Source organism: Nothoprocta perdicaria, unplaced genomic scaffold, assembly GCF_003342845.1.
Source record: "Nothoprocta perdicaria isolate Ctin4 unplaced genomic scaffold, notPer1 scaffold_353, whole genome shotgun sequence".
Classification (NCBI taxonomy): domain Eukaryota; kingdom Metazoa; phylum Chordata; class Aves; order Tinamiformes; family Tinamidae; genus Nothoprocta; species Nothoprocta perdicaria.
The window spans coordinates 315,353-332,277 of NW_020455592.1; the positions used below are offsets into that span (position 1 = coordinate 315,353).

Here is a 16,925-nt window from a genome sequence, read left to right on the forward strand (position 1 = left end):
TTTTCTTGTTTTGGGATGAACTGACTTCAAAATGATGGACTTGAGTCTTCAAAACATGCAGTGCTAACTGAGAGTGAAGACTTCCAGTGAAGACAGTGAGAAGATATGACAGCAAAAGACTGACCAAAGCAAAACACAAATCTGGGTGCTGCAAATGTGGCTTATGTATAACTTCACTTACATGTATAATCATGTTGCTCGAAGATCTACATTTGCTTATATATTTACAACACTGGCACTAAAAGAATTTACGCATCAGATTTTATAGAAACATTTTTCTGTAAGTTAAATTTTCTTATTTGAGTGAGTCAGGTACCTTTTTTCTAGATTTTTAGTCAGTAAGACTTGAGATGTTTGATTGTTCGTATAGAAACTAAACGTGTAATGACTGTGTAATTAGCTGGCCTAATTGCCCTCACCATCTGAAAAAAGTACAACAAAATATAAATGTATTATAAAGGCAATGCACTTTTTTTTAAGGATTTTTGATGCATCAAAGCACCACACACCATTTCAGGCAGACAACTTGGTAGACAGATTTTGAGACTGACACCCCCTACCCCACTCTGGAATCTGTTTTCCTACTATTTATATCTGAGGTGAGGAGAAGCAAAGATGTTGAAAGCTGCTTCTTACGCTTGTTTTCCTGTTTGGGCTCTGTCTTGGGGGGCAGATCCATGCCCTGCATAGCCTTCATTAGCGGCCAAGACTTCTGACACCAGCCACGAGTAAAAGTGACATTTGCTGTTATTTAATGTCTTTTAATTGCAACTTGAAGCATTGTACCCAAATGTTGAATCAATGAAGCATTTAACTGCCGCTGTGAGAAAAGTGGTACAGAGATAAACAGCTGATGTGGCTCAGGTGCCAGGGCTGACCGATGTGGCGGGCGCAAGCGCGCGTGTGAGGGGATTCCTGGCACGGCTGGCGGCACGCGGGACACCCAGGAGCCCGGCGGCCGAAACGTGCCGCTGCCGCCTGCTTTGGGGCATGCCGGTGCCCGTGCAAGGAAGCCGCAGCAGCAGAGCCCGGCCGCCCGCCCGCCGCCCAGCGGCTCCCGCGCTCCCCCTCGCGAGCAGCCGCGGCCGTTGGCGCCGCCCGCGGGCCGTTAGAGCGGGACGGCAGCGACGCGTGCGCCGCGCGCTGGCCGTTAGGGCGCCCGCGCATGCGCCCGCCGCGGGACTACGCTTCCCGGCGCGCCGCGACGGACTACAGCTCCCAGGGGCTCCGCGCGGCGCCTGCGCGCGGGCGCCTGGCGCTCGGGCCATTTAAATGTGTGTGAGGGAGCCCGTGAAATGGCTGCGCAGGTCGCTGCGGTGCGCGCCGTGGCGCGGGCCCCCGAGGAGCCACCCCCGCTCCCCTCGGGCGAGCGGCCCGGCCGGCCCCGCGGCGGCGGCGGGCGGCGGCGGCGCAGTGGGACGGGCGAGGCGGCGGCGGGCGCCAAGCGGGCCCGGCTGAGCCAGCCGTTGCTGGCGGGGCCCGGCCCGGCGGAGCCGCTGCCCGCGCCCGCCCTGCCCGGCCTGCCCGCCGCCGGGCTCTTCACGTTCTCGCCGCTCAGCCTGCCGCCGCCCGCTGCGCTGGACGAGCGGCGCCACCACCACCACCGGCACCGCCCCGCCGTCGGCCCCGAGCCCGGCCGCCCCGCCGCCGGGCCGCCGCAGAAGGCGCGGCGGGGCAGCCCCGCCGACGGCGCGGCCGGGCGGCCCAGCAAGCGAGGTGAGGAGCGGGGCGGAGCGGCCTGGCGCCCCGGCCGGGCCGCGGCTCCATCCCGGCCTGCTGGGCCGAGCGGCGTCGCCTCCGGGAGCCCCCGGTTCGTTACCGAGCGGGGCGCAAGGCCGCAGCGCCCCGCGCCGAGCCCGCCGGGCCGCCCGGTAACAGGGGCTGGCGGCGAAACTTTCTCCGTGTCGCGCTCGAGCCGGTGTCCGCTGGAGCTGCGGGCCGCGCGTTCGCTCAGCGCCTCAAGTTGCTCAAAGGGGTCAGGGCGGAATTTCCGCGGTGACGCTCGACCGTTTGCTTGTTTATTTTCTTACAGTTCTAAATCACTATTGATTGTTCTCACACACTTGTGATAGTGAAAATCCTTTTGAAAATCAGTGTAGACGATCGCAAAGCTGCTGCAACAGGCAAACTGCACTGTGAATTATGCTCTGGGAGGGTGAAGGTGTTGTGCATGTGCTTGTGGAAGTTACCTTGGTAGAGTGAGTGCCAGCTACTGCATCTGGGGAAACAGAAGTAGAGAGATTTTATTAAACTGGGAATGCCACTGTGCAGCAGCTCCAAGATAGTAACTAAATAAGCATGTCTCTGAGTTTAAGTCTTAAACACTACTAAAATTACTGTCAGCATTCCAAAATTGCCAAAGAAAGCTGCTTTATTTTTCCTTCTTTCTTTTTTTCCCCTCCCACTACTTCTCACTATCAGTTTCTATTTCCATATGTGGTCTGATTTATCTGTCTCTCTCTGTCTGCCATGTTCCTGTTTAGGCCGCAGGTGTCTGTGAACACTTGTGGTGTTTTGGTTGATGTTACGGCGATGTTAGGAAGTTTATTTGCATGACTAATAAACTAGCTAAAGTTCCTGGCACAGCTCTCGTTCTCTTTCACTGTGAGAGCCTGTGTGTCTGCTGAGTGACCTGACTGTGGTCCCTTCGATATTTGAAGTACTGAAGGTTATCCATTCACTTGAAGGAATAACTTAATACCGAGTTTACTGCTATCTAGCCTCCCTTGCTGCCGAGTCTGCCCTGAGCGCAGCAGGGGGTCCCTGCTCTGTTGGGTACAGCAGTGAGGGGAGCTGGGGTGGCAGCTCTCCTGAAAACAGACCACAGTGCTCAGTGGAGGTTCCACAGTACAAAGAGCACGAGGCTTACATCTGATAAGGAGTATTAGGGAATGTCTCCAAGCAGGAAGGTTTTCCACATTATACCTAGTACGCAACTGTGGCTTTTAAATTGTATCTAAAGTTAGAAATAGTTAAAGTAAGATATGTATAATATTAAAAAAAATCATCTTAAAAGTAAGGAGTTATTTCTAATACCTATTTAGTGGTAAAAAGCTCTCTTGTAATTCCAGCTTAGATTTGAATCTCTCTCTCCCCAACTTAAGGATCTTCTCTGTGCAAATGGTTTGTTCAGTGAAGCTAGTAGCTATAACTCAGAGCTGGTAAGCTTATGCAAGCCTGACTTTTAGGATTCACTAGTAACTGAAACCACTCTATGAATAAGCTGTGTTATCAAAACAACTGCTGCAACACTTCTTTCCTGATTTCCCTATCTGTAATAAAAGAATAAGGACAGTTGCTATTTGTAGAGGTTATGCGTGACAGCAATGCCATGAAAACTCGTATTTCAGGTCCAAAGACAGTTGTATAAAGTTGGTATTAAGCAATCACCTATTTCTTTGCTTCATGAGTAATTCTGTTCGTTATGCTAGGCTGTTGTGAAGGTCAACTGCCTTTGCTGAAGAGCTCTGGGAACAAACTACTAATGATATAGCTAAATACTGTGGTCAAACTGCACAGCTTGAAGCTTTGAATTTGCTATTTCTTCTTGTAGATCACAATAGTAACATATATTTTTCTCCCATGTACTGCAAGGGAACAAGAAAGGAACACAAGAAAAAGTAAATTCAGCGCATAGCCCTGTGCTGTGGGTAACACACCCTAGCTGTGGCAGCTTTTAGTCAGATATTAACTTCCTTTAGCTGTCCTGATGATATGGCACGTAGTGTTTTGTATGCATCAGGGACGTGAAATAGTCCTTTAATACAGGAAGACTAAAATACTGGTTTGGCACTATTTTAAAAATCTGGGCAATTGAATTTCTAACTACTGTTGTTACTAGCTACGTTTTATTTGAATTCTATCTTAATCCTCGAAGATAAACTACTAAACAACTGCCTTGAGCCTGACAGAACTGTTTTTCTATTTTTCTCTCTGAAAACCTTCTGTCTTCAGACCATTTGAAGATTAAACTGCGAAAAAGAAAAAAAAATCCACTCTCTTCCCCACCCCCCAAACTAAAACTTTATTCTGTGATTTTGAATTAGATAACTAACAAAAACAGTACTAAACTAGAAAGACAGCTGAAAATGTGGAGGTGATGCTTCAGATATTTTTCTTCTTGCACAGGTTGGTATGTAGCTTAACAGCATATGTTAATACTGAGTTCCATCTGAACTAAATAGCATTTATTTGGCACTCTTAATATAGTGAGTTTTTGAGCAAGCCACTACCTGAAGACTGGGTGCCTTGAAGTAGTGCTAAAGAGCAAAAAAGTCTGTCATCATTTTGACAGAGCCACTTTATAGTGAGAATTAAAAATGTTGTTACCTAATATTTGTACCTATCAGGTGTGTGACCAGCATGAGATCTCTCACCAGTTGCCTTCTGCTGGGCTCCCTACCCTTTGGGAACTGGCAGGGGAGCCAGGAAGAGGGCCTTGAGGCTGCTGTAGAACCTGAATTTTAATCTTTAATGACCAAAAAATAAGATTTCATGAGTGAGCTTGGTGCTGACTGTTAATATTATAAATGTCGTTTTTATATATTTCACTTAAAAAGTGTCTGCTCAGTTCGACATGATGAAACTTAGTTTTGTTTTACACTGTTCTCAGTGTTTTGGAAATACCAGTTGGACCACTGATCTTTCCTATAAAGACTTAGTTTTTTATAATCTCAAAAAAAAAAAAAAATTCCTAAACTGGAATATTAAGCTTGACTTTTGGGAAACTTTCTTAATTTGAGGCTTTTTTCATAATAACTAGATATGCTACTTTTATTTTGTTATTGTATAAGTAAAATCTGTAAAGACAACAAGATATTGTGGGAATAAATAACTTTAGTTGGTGTGTCTCAATTCTTGTTGAGTGAATGTGCTGTAATTGCAGAACTCTAATCTTCTCTTTACTGTTGCTGCCAGAAACTCCAGATGAAAATGGCAAAACCCAGCGAGCTGACGGTCTCATTATGAAGAAGATAAAGAAAAAAAAGAAAAAGAAACACCGGGAAGATGTGAGGGGAAAACGCCTAAAGATGTACAACAAAGAAGTGCAGACGGTTTGTGCTGGGCTCACTCGCATTGACCAAGAAATCCTGACTCAAGGACAATGTGATAACTTGGAAATGAACAAGGAATCCTTCAGGTATCTGAAGGATGAGCAGCTCTGCAGACTGAATTTGGGAATGCAGGAATATCGAGTACCCCAGGGAGTACAGACACCATTTGTGACTCACCAGGAGCATTCTGTTCGCAGCAGCTTCTTGAAAACTGGCACTAAATTTAGCAACTTCATTCACGAAGAACATCAGTCTAATGGTGGCGCTCTGGTCCTTCATGCTTACATGGATGAACTCTCATTTTTGTCTCCAGTGGAGATGGAGAGATTTGCAGAAGAATTTCTTGCTTTGTCATTCAGTGAAAACGATAAAAATGCAGCTTACTATGCTCTAGCCATAGTACATGGGGCAGCTGCTTATTTACCAGACTTCCTGGATTACTTTGCTTTTAACTTTCCTAATACTCCAGTGAAAATGGAAATCTTGGGCAAGAAAGACATTGAAACAACAACAATTTCGAACTTTCACTCTCAGGTAAGAATTGTTTAAAGTCATGTAAAATAGACGGTGTCCAGATGTGATTAATCTGCTTAATCCAGAATGGTGAGGCCATAAGAGGTGCATAAAAGATGTGGTATATAAGCATTTGAGGCATGAGTTGTTTTTGTTTTCTCTTTTCCTCTAAGATGAAAAATTATGATGTTGGGACTTCTACTGTGCTGTTTATTAGTGTTTCTACCTGAAGCTAACTCCTCAGAAAGAGTTGGAGTTTTTATGTGAAAGCTTTCCTGAAACCAGTTAAACTGCCTTGTTTTTTGCAGTAGACTTAACATATTCTGAAAACTTCATAGTTTTTTTTCACAGAAAGTATAGTACCTTTTCACAGAAGGGTACTGTATGATAACTTGCAGAGGCTTTTAAAGCTTCCCAGAGTTTCTTTCAGACAGCACTTAAAATAGTAATTATGTAAACCTTTGTTTGGAAGCTTGTCTTCCATAACATATTGCTGCTACAGCACCTTTTAACATCTTCATGGATTACATCTTCTGAACTGGAAGAGCTGCATCAGAATGTGTAGTATTCCAGTAACAGCCTTAATGTACAACTCGTTCCTCATCAGCAAGAAACTTTTACACAAAACATATCTGAACCTGTATTCCAAAGACAGGCAACTTGTCAAGATGTTGAGTTTAAGTCTTCTGTTATTTATATCATATGCTCTTTGGCATATTGGTTACCTTCTTACTTGTTTGGTGTACATGTAACAGCTCTCTGAAATGGCTCAACAGCACCATCCGGCTATGTAGCAATTGTTTTTCCTGGCTAATGGTCTTGTAAAGGTGACTAGCTTGTACTGGAAGCTTGTATGTGTGGAATGTATGGTCATGAATAAGAGGATCTGGGTTATATTCTGCTGTGGTATTTCAATTAATATTAAGTTCTGTCTAAACTTGGTCAAGAGTGAGTCATGACACTAGTTTCATTTATGCTGAAACAACTCTCTAAATCCAGCTCTAGCATGACCTGATTAATCCCCTTAGGCTGAAGTATGTTAGTGTGATTCACACAGTAAACAAATGTGTAGAGGCACAGCTGTGACAACTCTGCTGTTAAAGACAGCTGGAACATGAGTCTTTAGTGTATGGATGATGTTCAAATATCTCACTTAAATTTGCTTAAATTGACAGCAAATTCAACTATGGTAACTGCATCTTGTTAAAACCCAAACTGAGTCTTGAAAGCTAGCTCATCTTGAAACAGAAGGCTAAAATGCTGTAATAAACTTGTTTTGAAGAAATCATAGGGAGGATAGGCCAAGATATTAAGTGGTTCTTCGTTTTAGAACTGGCCTGCAGAATTGTCATTCCTTTGCAGCCTTGAGTATCAGCACTGAGTGTCTACCAGTTAAAGTAAGGACATTATTCTGGGAGACTTCACAAAACCTAGTGATAATGATCTTACTTGCAGGGTGAATTCATACATTCTCAGGGCAATGAAAACAGTGTAAACTCAATTAACTTGTCTTTCCTATCTGTATATAATATGAACTAGTACTTGGGTATCTGTTACTTTACCTACAGTAAAGCACTCCAACTTTTATCTTTGCAGTATAAAGGTACTGTGTCTGTATGGCTCTGTACATTAAAATACTTGCTAAGTTTGAGTGTTCTCTGGGTTTTTTTAACCTATTCTGGCTCATTTGTTCTATATTTAAGCTAAAGATAAGCTTCAGTTTGGAGCTATTCACTTTTACTGAGAGCTTTCAAGACTCAAATCACTAAGAACAGCAATTTGTAAGCTGTTTGAAGCTTATTGCACAATAAGCATGCTTTAATTTGAAAGTTATTGACAATGTGACTTGAACAATATATTTCCCTATCGACTGTCTCAATACAGTTGCTTTTAGGGCTACACAGTGAATTGGAATACATAAATAGTTGAAAACTTTTTTTTCTCTCGTCAAATTGAATCTGATCATCTGCCTATTCTGTTTTGCTTTATGGTCCAAAGAATGGTTAAACTGTCACAACTGAATAGGTTCTGGGAGGAGGCCAGGAAAGAGTTGGGGGAAGTAGGTTTGTGTAAACTGATACTGCTACTGGGAAGGAAGTGGGAGAAGCAACAAACAGAGGATAGTAGGATAAGTTCCCCCATTCTTGGAACATGTTGTCAGATAAAGTTACAATCAATATTCTCAAGAGCTTTAGTTAATGAACCATATCACAACTTGGTGCTCTGCCCTCTATCTTTTCTAACTCTGAACAAAAGCTTTCTTATGCTGGATGGACAACATTATTTGGAGAAGCTATCAAAATATAAAATGAAGAATGTGTGCATTTGTGCTACAGACTTTAATTTGGTGTATTGCTCAAAGCAACATAAGCAATATCGGGTCTTATGGAAGTAGCTGACAGTTTGGGACAAAAATGCAAACCCTGCTGCAATTGTCTGTCACATTGTCCTCATTTCTTTCACTTGTGTTGTAAATAGCAAGTCTTTATGTATTCTTTCTTCATCACAGCAATTATTAGTATGTCAGGTCAGCTATGATGATAATGACCCCTTGATTCATGCTTTTGTTTGGAGAAATTTCTCAGACTTAATTTGTTTCAAGCTGAAGCCTCATGTGAGGACACTCTTCCTACCAGACAGAGGTACAGGGCTTGCTTGACTGTTCATGAGGGAGGGTCTGAATTACCTCAGTAATCAACTACCCAAGCTGTTACTTCAGGGAAAAACTGATTCTGTCTACTTCTGCTGTTACTCAAGTATGTGAAACGTCTAAGGCAAAGCATTCAAATGCCATAAAATGTCTCAATGAAAAATGAAGCCTTAAATTATAGTTTAACTTGTAGTTGGCGTTAGGTACCTTTATCCAATTCTTTTTAACCACTGAGTTCTCCTGTTAGGGCAAAAGAATAGCTTCATACCACGATCTTTTAATACTACTGTTCTGAAATTCATCTGAGGTAGCTGGTAAAGTTGTTATTCTACCTTATTGACATTGAGTAAGAACCTTAGCCTGAAAGGTCCAAATACTATTTGGAGACTTTGATTTGGATTGCCAAATCTCTTGGCCTGTGAGGATAGTGCCTAGTTCATAAAAATCAGTACTGTCAAAACCAGAAGAAGAATGTATGTCCCTTGAGCTGCTAATAGCTTTGATGGACTTGGAAGTAGAGTGCTTGATCTACAGTGAAACTCTTATGAGTGGAACCTTCTGCGTATGCAGGTAGAATTGTATTAATAGTTTTTAATTTTCTGTGCTTTGATATCATAAAACTACAGTGATATTGTTCTTTTCCTTCTGGCTCCTCAGGTCAATCGGACATACTGCTGTGGAACATACAGAGCAGGACCCATGCGGCAGATTAGTCTTGTTGGAGCAGTAGATGAAGAAGTTGGGGACTACTTCCCAGAATTTCTAGATATGTTGGAAGAATCTCCATTTCTGAGAGTAAGCAGTAACTCATGATGATCTGTTTGAAGTGCTGTTGATATTTTGTAAATTGCTAAATTTCAGATATTTCCAGGTAATTAGAAACTGTGAGGCCACTTTTTCCACTGATTATTTGCAATGATGTACTCATTATAGGCCACTGAGGATGGTGGTACATTCTTTCATCTGTCCAAATGAAAGGAATTGAACTAACGGAATAGTTACATAAATTATTCAAAACTTAAAATTTGGTTCATCATGTCATACATACTAAGTAATTGTTTACTTTCCTAAAAACTAAGTTTGATGAGCTTAGCTTAGAATATATTTTACCTCCTGGAACTTGCATCACTTTCTCTACATTTATTTGTTTGAACCAGTTTTCCTAAAGGCATTATTTATCTATCTCACTCAGTGGTGTTTTTTTGGTTTATGTTTTTATTTTATTTTTTTTTTATTTTTTGTAGATGACTTTGCCCTGGGGTACTCTTTCTAGTCTCAGACTTCAGTGCAGGTCACAGAGTGATGATGGTCCCATAATGTGGGTGAGACCAGGAGAACAGATGATTCCGACAGCTGATATGCCAAAATCACCATTCAAACGGCGACGGTAACATTTTGCTTTCCTTTACTTATTAAAGGAAAAACATGAGTGTTACCTGTTTTGAGTTTTGAGAACACATACTAAATATTTATATGTAATTAGTTCTTCAGAAGGCTAATTGCAACTTAGATCAATACTTCCTTAATATTGTAACTCCTGTAACCTTTCAGTAATTTTCATCCAGTTTCTGTGGGGAAACTAATTAGGCAGTAAAGGTGAGGGAGATGATATAAAATAGTAGAGATCTTTAGACAATGAAAGTTGCATCTTAATGTTAGCGCATAGGTAGTTGCAATATGCTCTGTGCTTTCCTGGGAAGTACTGTATGGTGTGTGTGCGTGCATCCCTGTGTGTGCATAGATGCACATGTATTTATGCATACAAACACTTGATATTTCTTAGATGAGTGCTCTGTAGAGCTAATTTTAAGAGACAACGATTGTAAATTTCAATTGCTACCTTGTGCAGAATATCTGAAGGTACTCTCAAATAACTCTAGTGACTATTAAAATAGATCAATTTTACATGTCGTTACATTTATAAAAATTCTTTTCTTTCCTAAAGGAACAAAACTTATTTTGGTAGATAGATGTCTGTTCTGAAAAGTTCGCTGTCATAACCTGAGCTCAGTTATGACAGCATAACTTAGCTGTATATGGTACATAGTTTGCATAGTCTTTTATTGTCAGGCACCTGAAATAAATCAAGGGAAATAGATTTTGAAACCTGCAGGAAACTACATTTTAAAAGATTATTTTAGATACATTTTTATGATTACTCTGAAACATATTTCAGCATACCTTTTGATTGTGCTGTAGATCAATGAATGAAATAAAGAATCTCCAGTACCTACCTCGGACCAGTGAGCCCCGTGAGGTTCTTTTTGAAGACAGAACAAGAGCTCACGCTGATCATGTGGGTCAAGGATTTGACTGGCAGAGTACAGCTGCTGTAGGTGTTCTGAAGGCTGTACAATTTGGGGAGTGGTAAGTGCAACTGAAAAAACTATCCTGGTGGGAGGGGGAAATCTTAAACATTCTCTCCTAAAAAAGAAAACTCGCTGGAAAACAAGTCTAACTACAGAAAGCATTCAAACCTTTTAATAAGGTAAATGGTGTCTGGAAGTTGAAAAATGTGTACTATCCTTTTTTTTCTCTTCTACCATTTTGAGGTACTGTAGAAGTTGCAGTAGCAGTTTTCAGTGTATTTTAGCCTCATTCAAAATAAGGGCACTTAAAACATGATACCTGTGCATGATCTGTGATTGCTGCTTTCCTGAGTAGTTGCGTTAATGCTAACTTCTGTAAACTGACCATCTAACTGGATCAATTTCAAAACTGTAATGCTTTTGTATTTCATAACCCATGACATGGCTCTTGACCTTGCACATAAGGCATTCTAAATTACAGACTTGCAACATTTTTTACTGTAATAGTTAGAAATAATGGATAGCATCATCAGCAATCTCATTAGATTTGAATATGAGTAAAAGGGGCCAAAACTTCCTTTACCCTGTTTCACAGTTATTGGACAAAGAGCTGATAGATATTGTCTTTACCATTACGGGTTCAGAGTGCCACATGTTTATTTTACATTTTTCCTTTAATGTAGGAATGTTGATCCAATTACAGGATGGAAGAATTTAGCAAATTACATCCATAACAGTAAATTTCACCAGAGTGGCAATTTGAACCTAGTTTTCTGATACTTTAGCACAGTATTTGTCCACAAAACCATAATTTCTGTTGCATATGCATTAAGGAAAAAAGCAAAATAAAACAGATCTATTACAGCTTCTTTCCTAAATAATGTGTATTTATTGAGAAGAAAGGAGATTTCATGTCCATCTGCAGAACAAACTAGCTACTTTTTTTCAGTGAAACACTTCTCTGGAAGAACAGTAATACTCTCTAACTCAAATGCTTTAAAAATTCCTGGGTTTATCTCTTTTTAGGAGTGACCAGCCTCGTATAACCAAAGATGTGGTTTGTTTTCACGCTGAAGACTTCACTGATGTTGTGCAGAGACTTCAGCTGGATCTGCATGAACCTCCAGTGTCACAGGTATTGATTCTTCCTTGGTGACAACACTTTCTTAATATTTTGAAAGTAATTTCTGATAATTTTGGGGTTCACTGTATATCCAGCCCTTTTGTATTGTCAGCAGCCCTCAGTTCTCAGCTCTGTAAAGCAATTGCCTTTCTCATGTTTCTTTGTATCAAACTGGGATTTATGCTGAGAGCTTTTTTATATGCTATTTTCATTCTCATCCAAAGTCTTAAGTTCAGTTCAGTACCTGCAAAATTGTTAGTTAGGTAGTTATAACTAAGTTAATTTGTGACCAGTAGGCCCTGATAGAGCAAAAAAACATTATTCAGTATAATGGCATTACAAAGAAAGCATCCTGTAGAAATATATACACCACTAACATGTATTATAGAAAATATGTATATTTTTGCATGTAAGATTCTACCAGTAACTTTATCATCTTTCCTCCTCTCAGTGTGTTCAATGGGTGGATGAAGCCAAACTAAACCAAATGAGACGGGAAGGCATTCGCTATGCTAGAATTCAGTTGTGTGACAATGACATCTACTTCATCCCTAGAAATGTCATTCATCAATTTAAAACTGTGTCAGCAGTCTGCAGTTTAGCATGGCACATAAGACTTAAACAATATCATCCTGTGGAGGAGACTTCTCAAAACACAGAGGGCAATTCAAGCTTGAACAATAGTGGCAAGACAGAATCGGAAGATGAACCCCAATGTGTGAGTATAAAAATAGAGTCTGAAGAACCAGGTATAGAAATGCAGTTTGCAACAGGCGTGCTCTCTTCCTCCTCCTCCTCCTCTGTTTCTTCAATATCAGGACTTGTGCAACCAGAACAGGTGGCCCGACCCCTTCCAGGTTTTAAAGTAGAGTCTGATCAGCAACACAATCCACAGGATCATACAGGCTCTTCTGTGTGATATGTATATAATCAAACATTTTTTAACAACTTTTTAAAGTTTTGATGTGAAGTTATAGTTTTATAACTGGCTTATGTTTTATTGGAGAAATCTTGCCTATAATTCTATAAAGAAAGGTGACATTCCAAAATGTCAAGCATATCTTTTTTACACAGATTATGCAAAATTCAAGTTGTATTTTAACCCCTTAGTACAACCTGTAACAGTGGTCTACCACTTCTTTCTGTTTCAGTAAAGAGATACTCAGTATCTCCCCAAAGTCGGAATGAAATTCCTCCAGGAACATAAAATGATTGAACTACATTGGTCAGTGTTATTTCCCTACTTTTACTTTATCTCTGATCTTCACCATAAAGTGATGGTTTTTTGTAGAAGACTTGCAAAGCGACTTTCCCATCTCATCTTAATTGCTAAGAAAAAGAGGAAGCACAGCACTTTTGGTGATTTGTAATATTTTTGGTATGTCTGTTCTTCTTGACAACCTAATTTAAAAGTTGTATAGAAATTGATCTCAATTTCTTACAGTCCGGCAATGGTGAGCTGTAAAATTAACTGAAGAAAGTGTCTGATGTAGTGATTTACTGACCTAACACTTTCTATAGAACTACTTATGCTGTTTGGCGTGAGGATTTTGCTTCCAAAACACATCTTCCCAGAACATGATTAATTCTAGTGGCAAAATTAGAGAAGCTAATGGTAGTCTTGTGGAAGAAACTGCTATCTTTGAGCACTTTAAGGCTTTAAAATACTAACTAACTTGGCAGCTTGTTTTGACCAGGTCATAGTAAATGCCAATGGAACCACACTTTCCCTGGTACTGATGCACTTAATATATTAGCATTGAGTTGACGACTGACTTATGCGATAAGACTGTCCTTATTTTAGGAAGTTCTGTGTTACTATTTCACAATAAAATGTTATGGCATTGGACTGCTGTTTCCATGTGTAGCTTTTGAGTGCCCAGGTACTGTGGAAAATCAATGGCACATGCTAAATATGTAATGTCAGCTATCAACAGTTTTAAAAAGAAAAAAACTTTCAATATTTCTGAATGTTAATGTGTAATCTGTAATTGACTTTCACTCACCCCATTTACAACTGTCCTTTCCAGTCATCAAAAGGAAAAATCCTGTCCTGTCCCTTCACCTCTAACACCCTCTGCACATTTAGAGTACAAGTTGGGCTTTGGTGCAACTGAAGTTGCCTTCAGATGATAACTTTATTTGTTCTAATCCTCACTGGGGTAGGAAAGATTTGAAACACTATGTTAGACTAGACAAAAGCAAAGATGCTGTGTTAGTTCTGGATGCATCTTTTTAATATCAATTATTACTCTTCTCTTTATAAGGGTCTCTAAAATATGTTACTATATTATAAATCTTTGTGCAATATTGTTTGTGTAGACTTTTATATACATATTAGCACCTCAGTGTAGAGGTCACTATTTTAAACTGATAGAAGAATAATCATCAGAAGATACTGCAGTGATTAGTTAGAACCTGTATTACTCCTTATGTATATGTATGTATTGTCTTCGGTACAAAAATGAGGACTAGGAAATATTTCAAACTAATTTGCAGATTGAAGTGGTAGTGACTTGTTTAGTAATCTGTGTAAATAAGGTGTTAGAATGGAAAGCTTTTATGATGAAAAGTAATGTGATTCACGCAGGGGTGTAATTTAATCTTAGCAGAAATTCTAGATGATCAGGATTGGCTCAGAAATGAGCTGTCTGTTCTCTGGTGTTTCCCCGCTCCCCCTCTTCCTGACTCTGCCCTTCTACTTCTTATGTTGAGAGGAATTTCATAGCTTTAAGGATTGTGCAAAGTAAAATTCCTCACAGGCAATAGCGGTTTCAGTTCATCCTTCATACTCAAAGATCGTATTACACAACTATGTTCTTTCCTTTTTACAAGTCTGCTAGTCTTCCAAGTGCCAGATTCCCTTCTCACATGTGCTATTCTTTGGTCATGTCACTAGAGGGATGTCGGTAAGGTGACTTCTTTAACAGCAGCACTGTGTACAATCACTCGGGAATTGACAAGTCTGCGGATCCTACAGTTCTGCCCATGGATCTTTAAATAAGGAGATTAAGAGCCACCACACAAGTTTCTCTGAATTATTTTAGAACTTGAAATAGAATGAAAAGGGAATCAATTTGGAAGCCTGCTGCATATTATAATAGCATGTTTTTAAATGGATAAAGGAAGATGACTAGAGTGGCTCATGCTGCTTTTAAAGCTGTAGCTTCTTATAGTTAAATCTGTGACTACAGTATCTGAAGTACTTGGAAAATGCTAACTCCTCTTGGATGGAAGCAGATGACTGCTTCTATCATGCTCTCCTTATAGTCACCTCAGTTAATAACTTAATATCTAATGTCAGATTTAAATGTAGAAACATTGTATCTTCAAATTACTTGGAGGATGATGCTGATACTATTCCAGACTATATCTGTAAGATTGAGGCTCCTCTGCCTCAGTCTGTTTATAAACAGACTTTATAAAAAGCTATGACCTTAAATACCTTATCAACTTCGGTGTGCGTAATCTGAAGTGATACACTGCTTTTAAACTCCACCTTGGATCTGGATATAAAACATGGGAGGGATTGATTGTGAAGCTCATAGTGAAACTCTACCCAGGGCTTCAAGATTCCTTCAGCTGCACTAAAACTAGCAGAGTTAGAACACCTTGATGTGAAAGATTCAAATGGTTTTGTGAGTAACCTGACATACTGTTTCCATATGCTACAGCTCTCTTAAAATGAAATAAGTTCCATCTGTGTAGTGTTTGCTGAGCCAAAACAAATCTCTGGGTAAGTCCAAGTAAGTATTTAGGAAAATCTCTCTCGTATTAAATAGATGGCTGTTAAATGAATTTCTCATATTTCATAAAACAGGTTGCATGTAGGGATAATCAAATGTTGGCAAACTTCCTGTTTTAACAGTGCTCACTTTTAACATGGATAGACACAAAAGTTTATAAATATCAATGCACTGGTCAGTTACTGCAAACTGTCATTTCTCCTTTTGAGGATCTGCCCTCTGATGTGTCTTAAAAAGAAAAGAAAATTGGCAGTCTACAGTTGATACCCAGGCAACACTCCTGCTTTATGCTCAAGACAACTGCTAGTTGACCAGGAATGTAGTGCTCTCTCTGTGAAGAGCAGTCAGCTTTGAGCTGGAACTCAGGCTTTGGATTCTATTTGAAATAGTGGCGTTGCTGAGAACAGGTTTCACTTGGGATAGGGTGAGTGGATAAACGGTGCTGGGGACAAACTAAGGATGAAAGATCAGCTTTGCATTCCTTTCTCCTTTAGGCAAGCTACCAGTCATTTCTGAAGTGATTTGATTACCATTGAGAAATTTTGGAACCAGATACCTGTCTCATTACACTATTCTCTTCCAGGAAGGTGTGACACTGAGTGACTGTTCTCAGGGGATATATAGTTCATGTTCTTCATAGGTCTAGGTCTTACCATGCGACTAAGGGCTCTGTACTGCACTCCGGTCAGTTTTCCTCCACGTTACGGTTTGGCCAGAGGAGCTAATGCTGCTCAGCAGAACTTTTGTGGTGAACATGAATTCACGCCCTTCATCGGGCACCTCCCACTTACAGACCTGAACTGAGTAATAGCCCCCCAAATTGTAATTTCCTAGAAATGCCAAGCATTTGTAGCCATATGTTTGCTTAAGGGGTGCAAGAAAAAGAGGAATATTTGTCTTTACTCCCCAAAGTGACCTCTCTCACCTGAAAGCTTGTACTGTATATTCTTATGTTGGTCCACTTAAAAATCCCAATGATATTTTGGCCTTCCACCAAAATACACAGTAGTTTTTAGGATGCAATAGCACATGTAGTTGAGAAGGTGTCTCTTACTGTGGCACTCTTGTGTTTTAAGAAATACATACGCTTCTAATTTGTTTGTACAACATGTAAAGAGATTTCTGTATTGCTGTTTTTTGTGATTTAATTTGATTTTGATTGGCAGCTAAGATTTTTCTGTGGTTTTAATTTATCTAAGGTCTTTGCCTCAGAGGAAATGTACAATTGCCTGGAAGACTGTTTGCTTTGTGCGGCCTTAGTATATTTATTGACATTTAGCAAGTGTTTTAAGAGGTTTTATACCGAGTAGTGTAAACAGGTGGAGCTCCACGACCTCTCTGTGAATACTCTTCTAACACAGTGCATTTCTCAGTAGCTGACTGTACGAGAGTGTCAAATGTTAAGCTATTTCTTTGTAAAATAGTCAAACGGAATGCATAGAATTTTTTCCTGTAAAGTATTTTTTTAATAAACAAAGTCTGATTTTTGTCCTTTACCTGCTCGCTGGCTATTGCTGTTGGGTCCCGGTG

General features: G+C 40.3%; 1 protein-coding gene across 1 annotated transcript; it reads left to right on the plus strand.

The window, feature by feature from the left end:
* Positions 1 to 1,280: 1,280 nt before the first annotated feature.
* Positions 1,281 to 16,411, plus strand: RSBN1 (round spermatid basic protein 1). Its single transcript, XM_026044198.1, has 7 exons — positions 1,281 to 1,716; positions 4,918 to 5,588; positions 8,875 to 9,012; positions 9,462 to 9,604; positions 10,417 to 10,584; positions 11,553 to 11,661; positions 12,101 to 16,411. The coding sequence occupies exons 1-7, from the start codon at positions 1,296 to 1,298 to the stop codon at positions 12,566 to 12,568; spliced, it is 2,118 nt and encodes a 705-aa protein (XP_025899983.1). The 5' UTR covers positions 1,281 to 1,295; the 3' UTR covers positions 12,569 to 16,411.
* Positions 16,412 to 16,925: the final 514 nt, after the last annotated feature.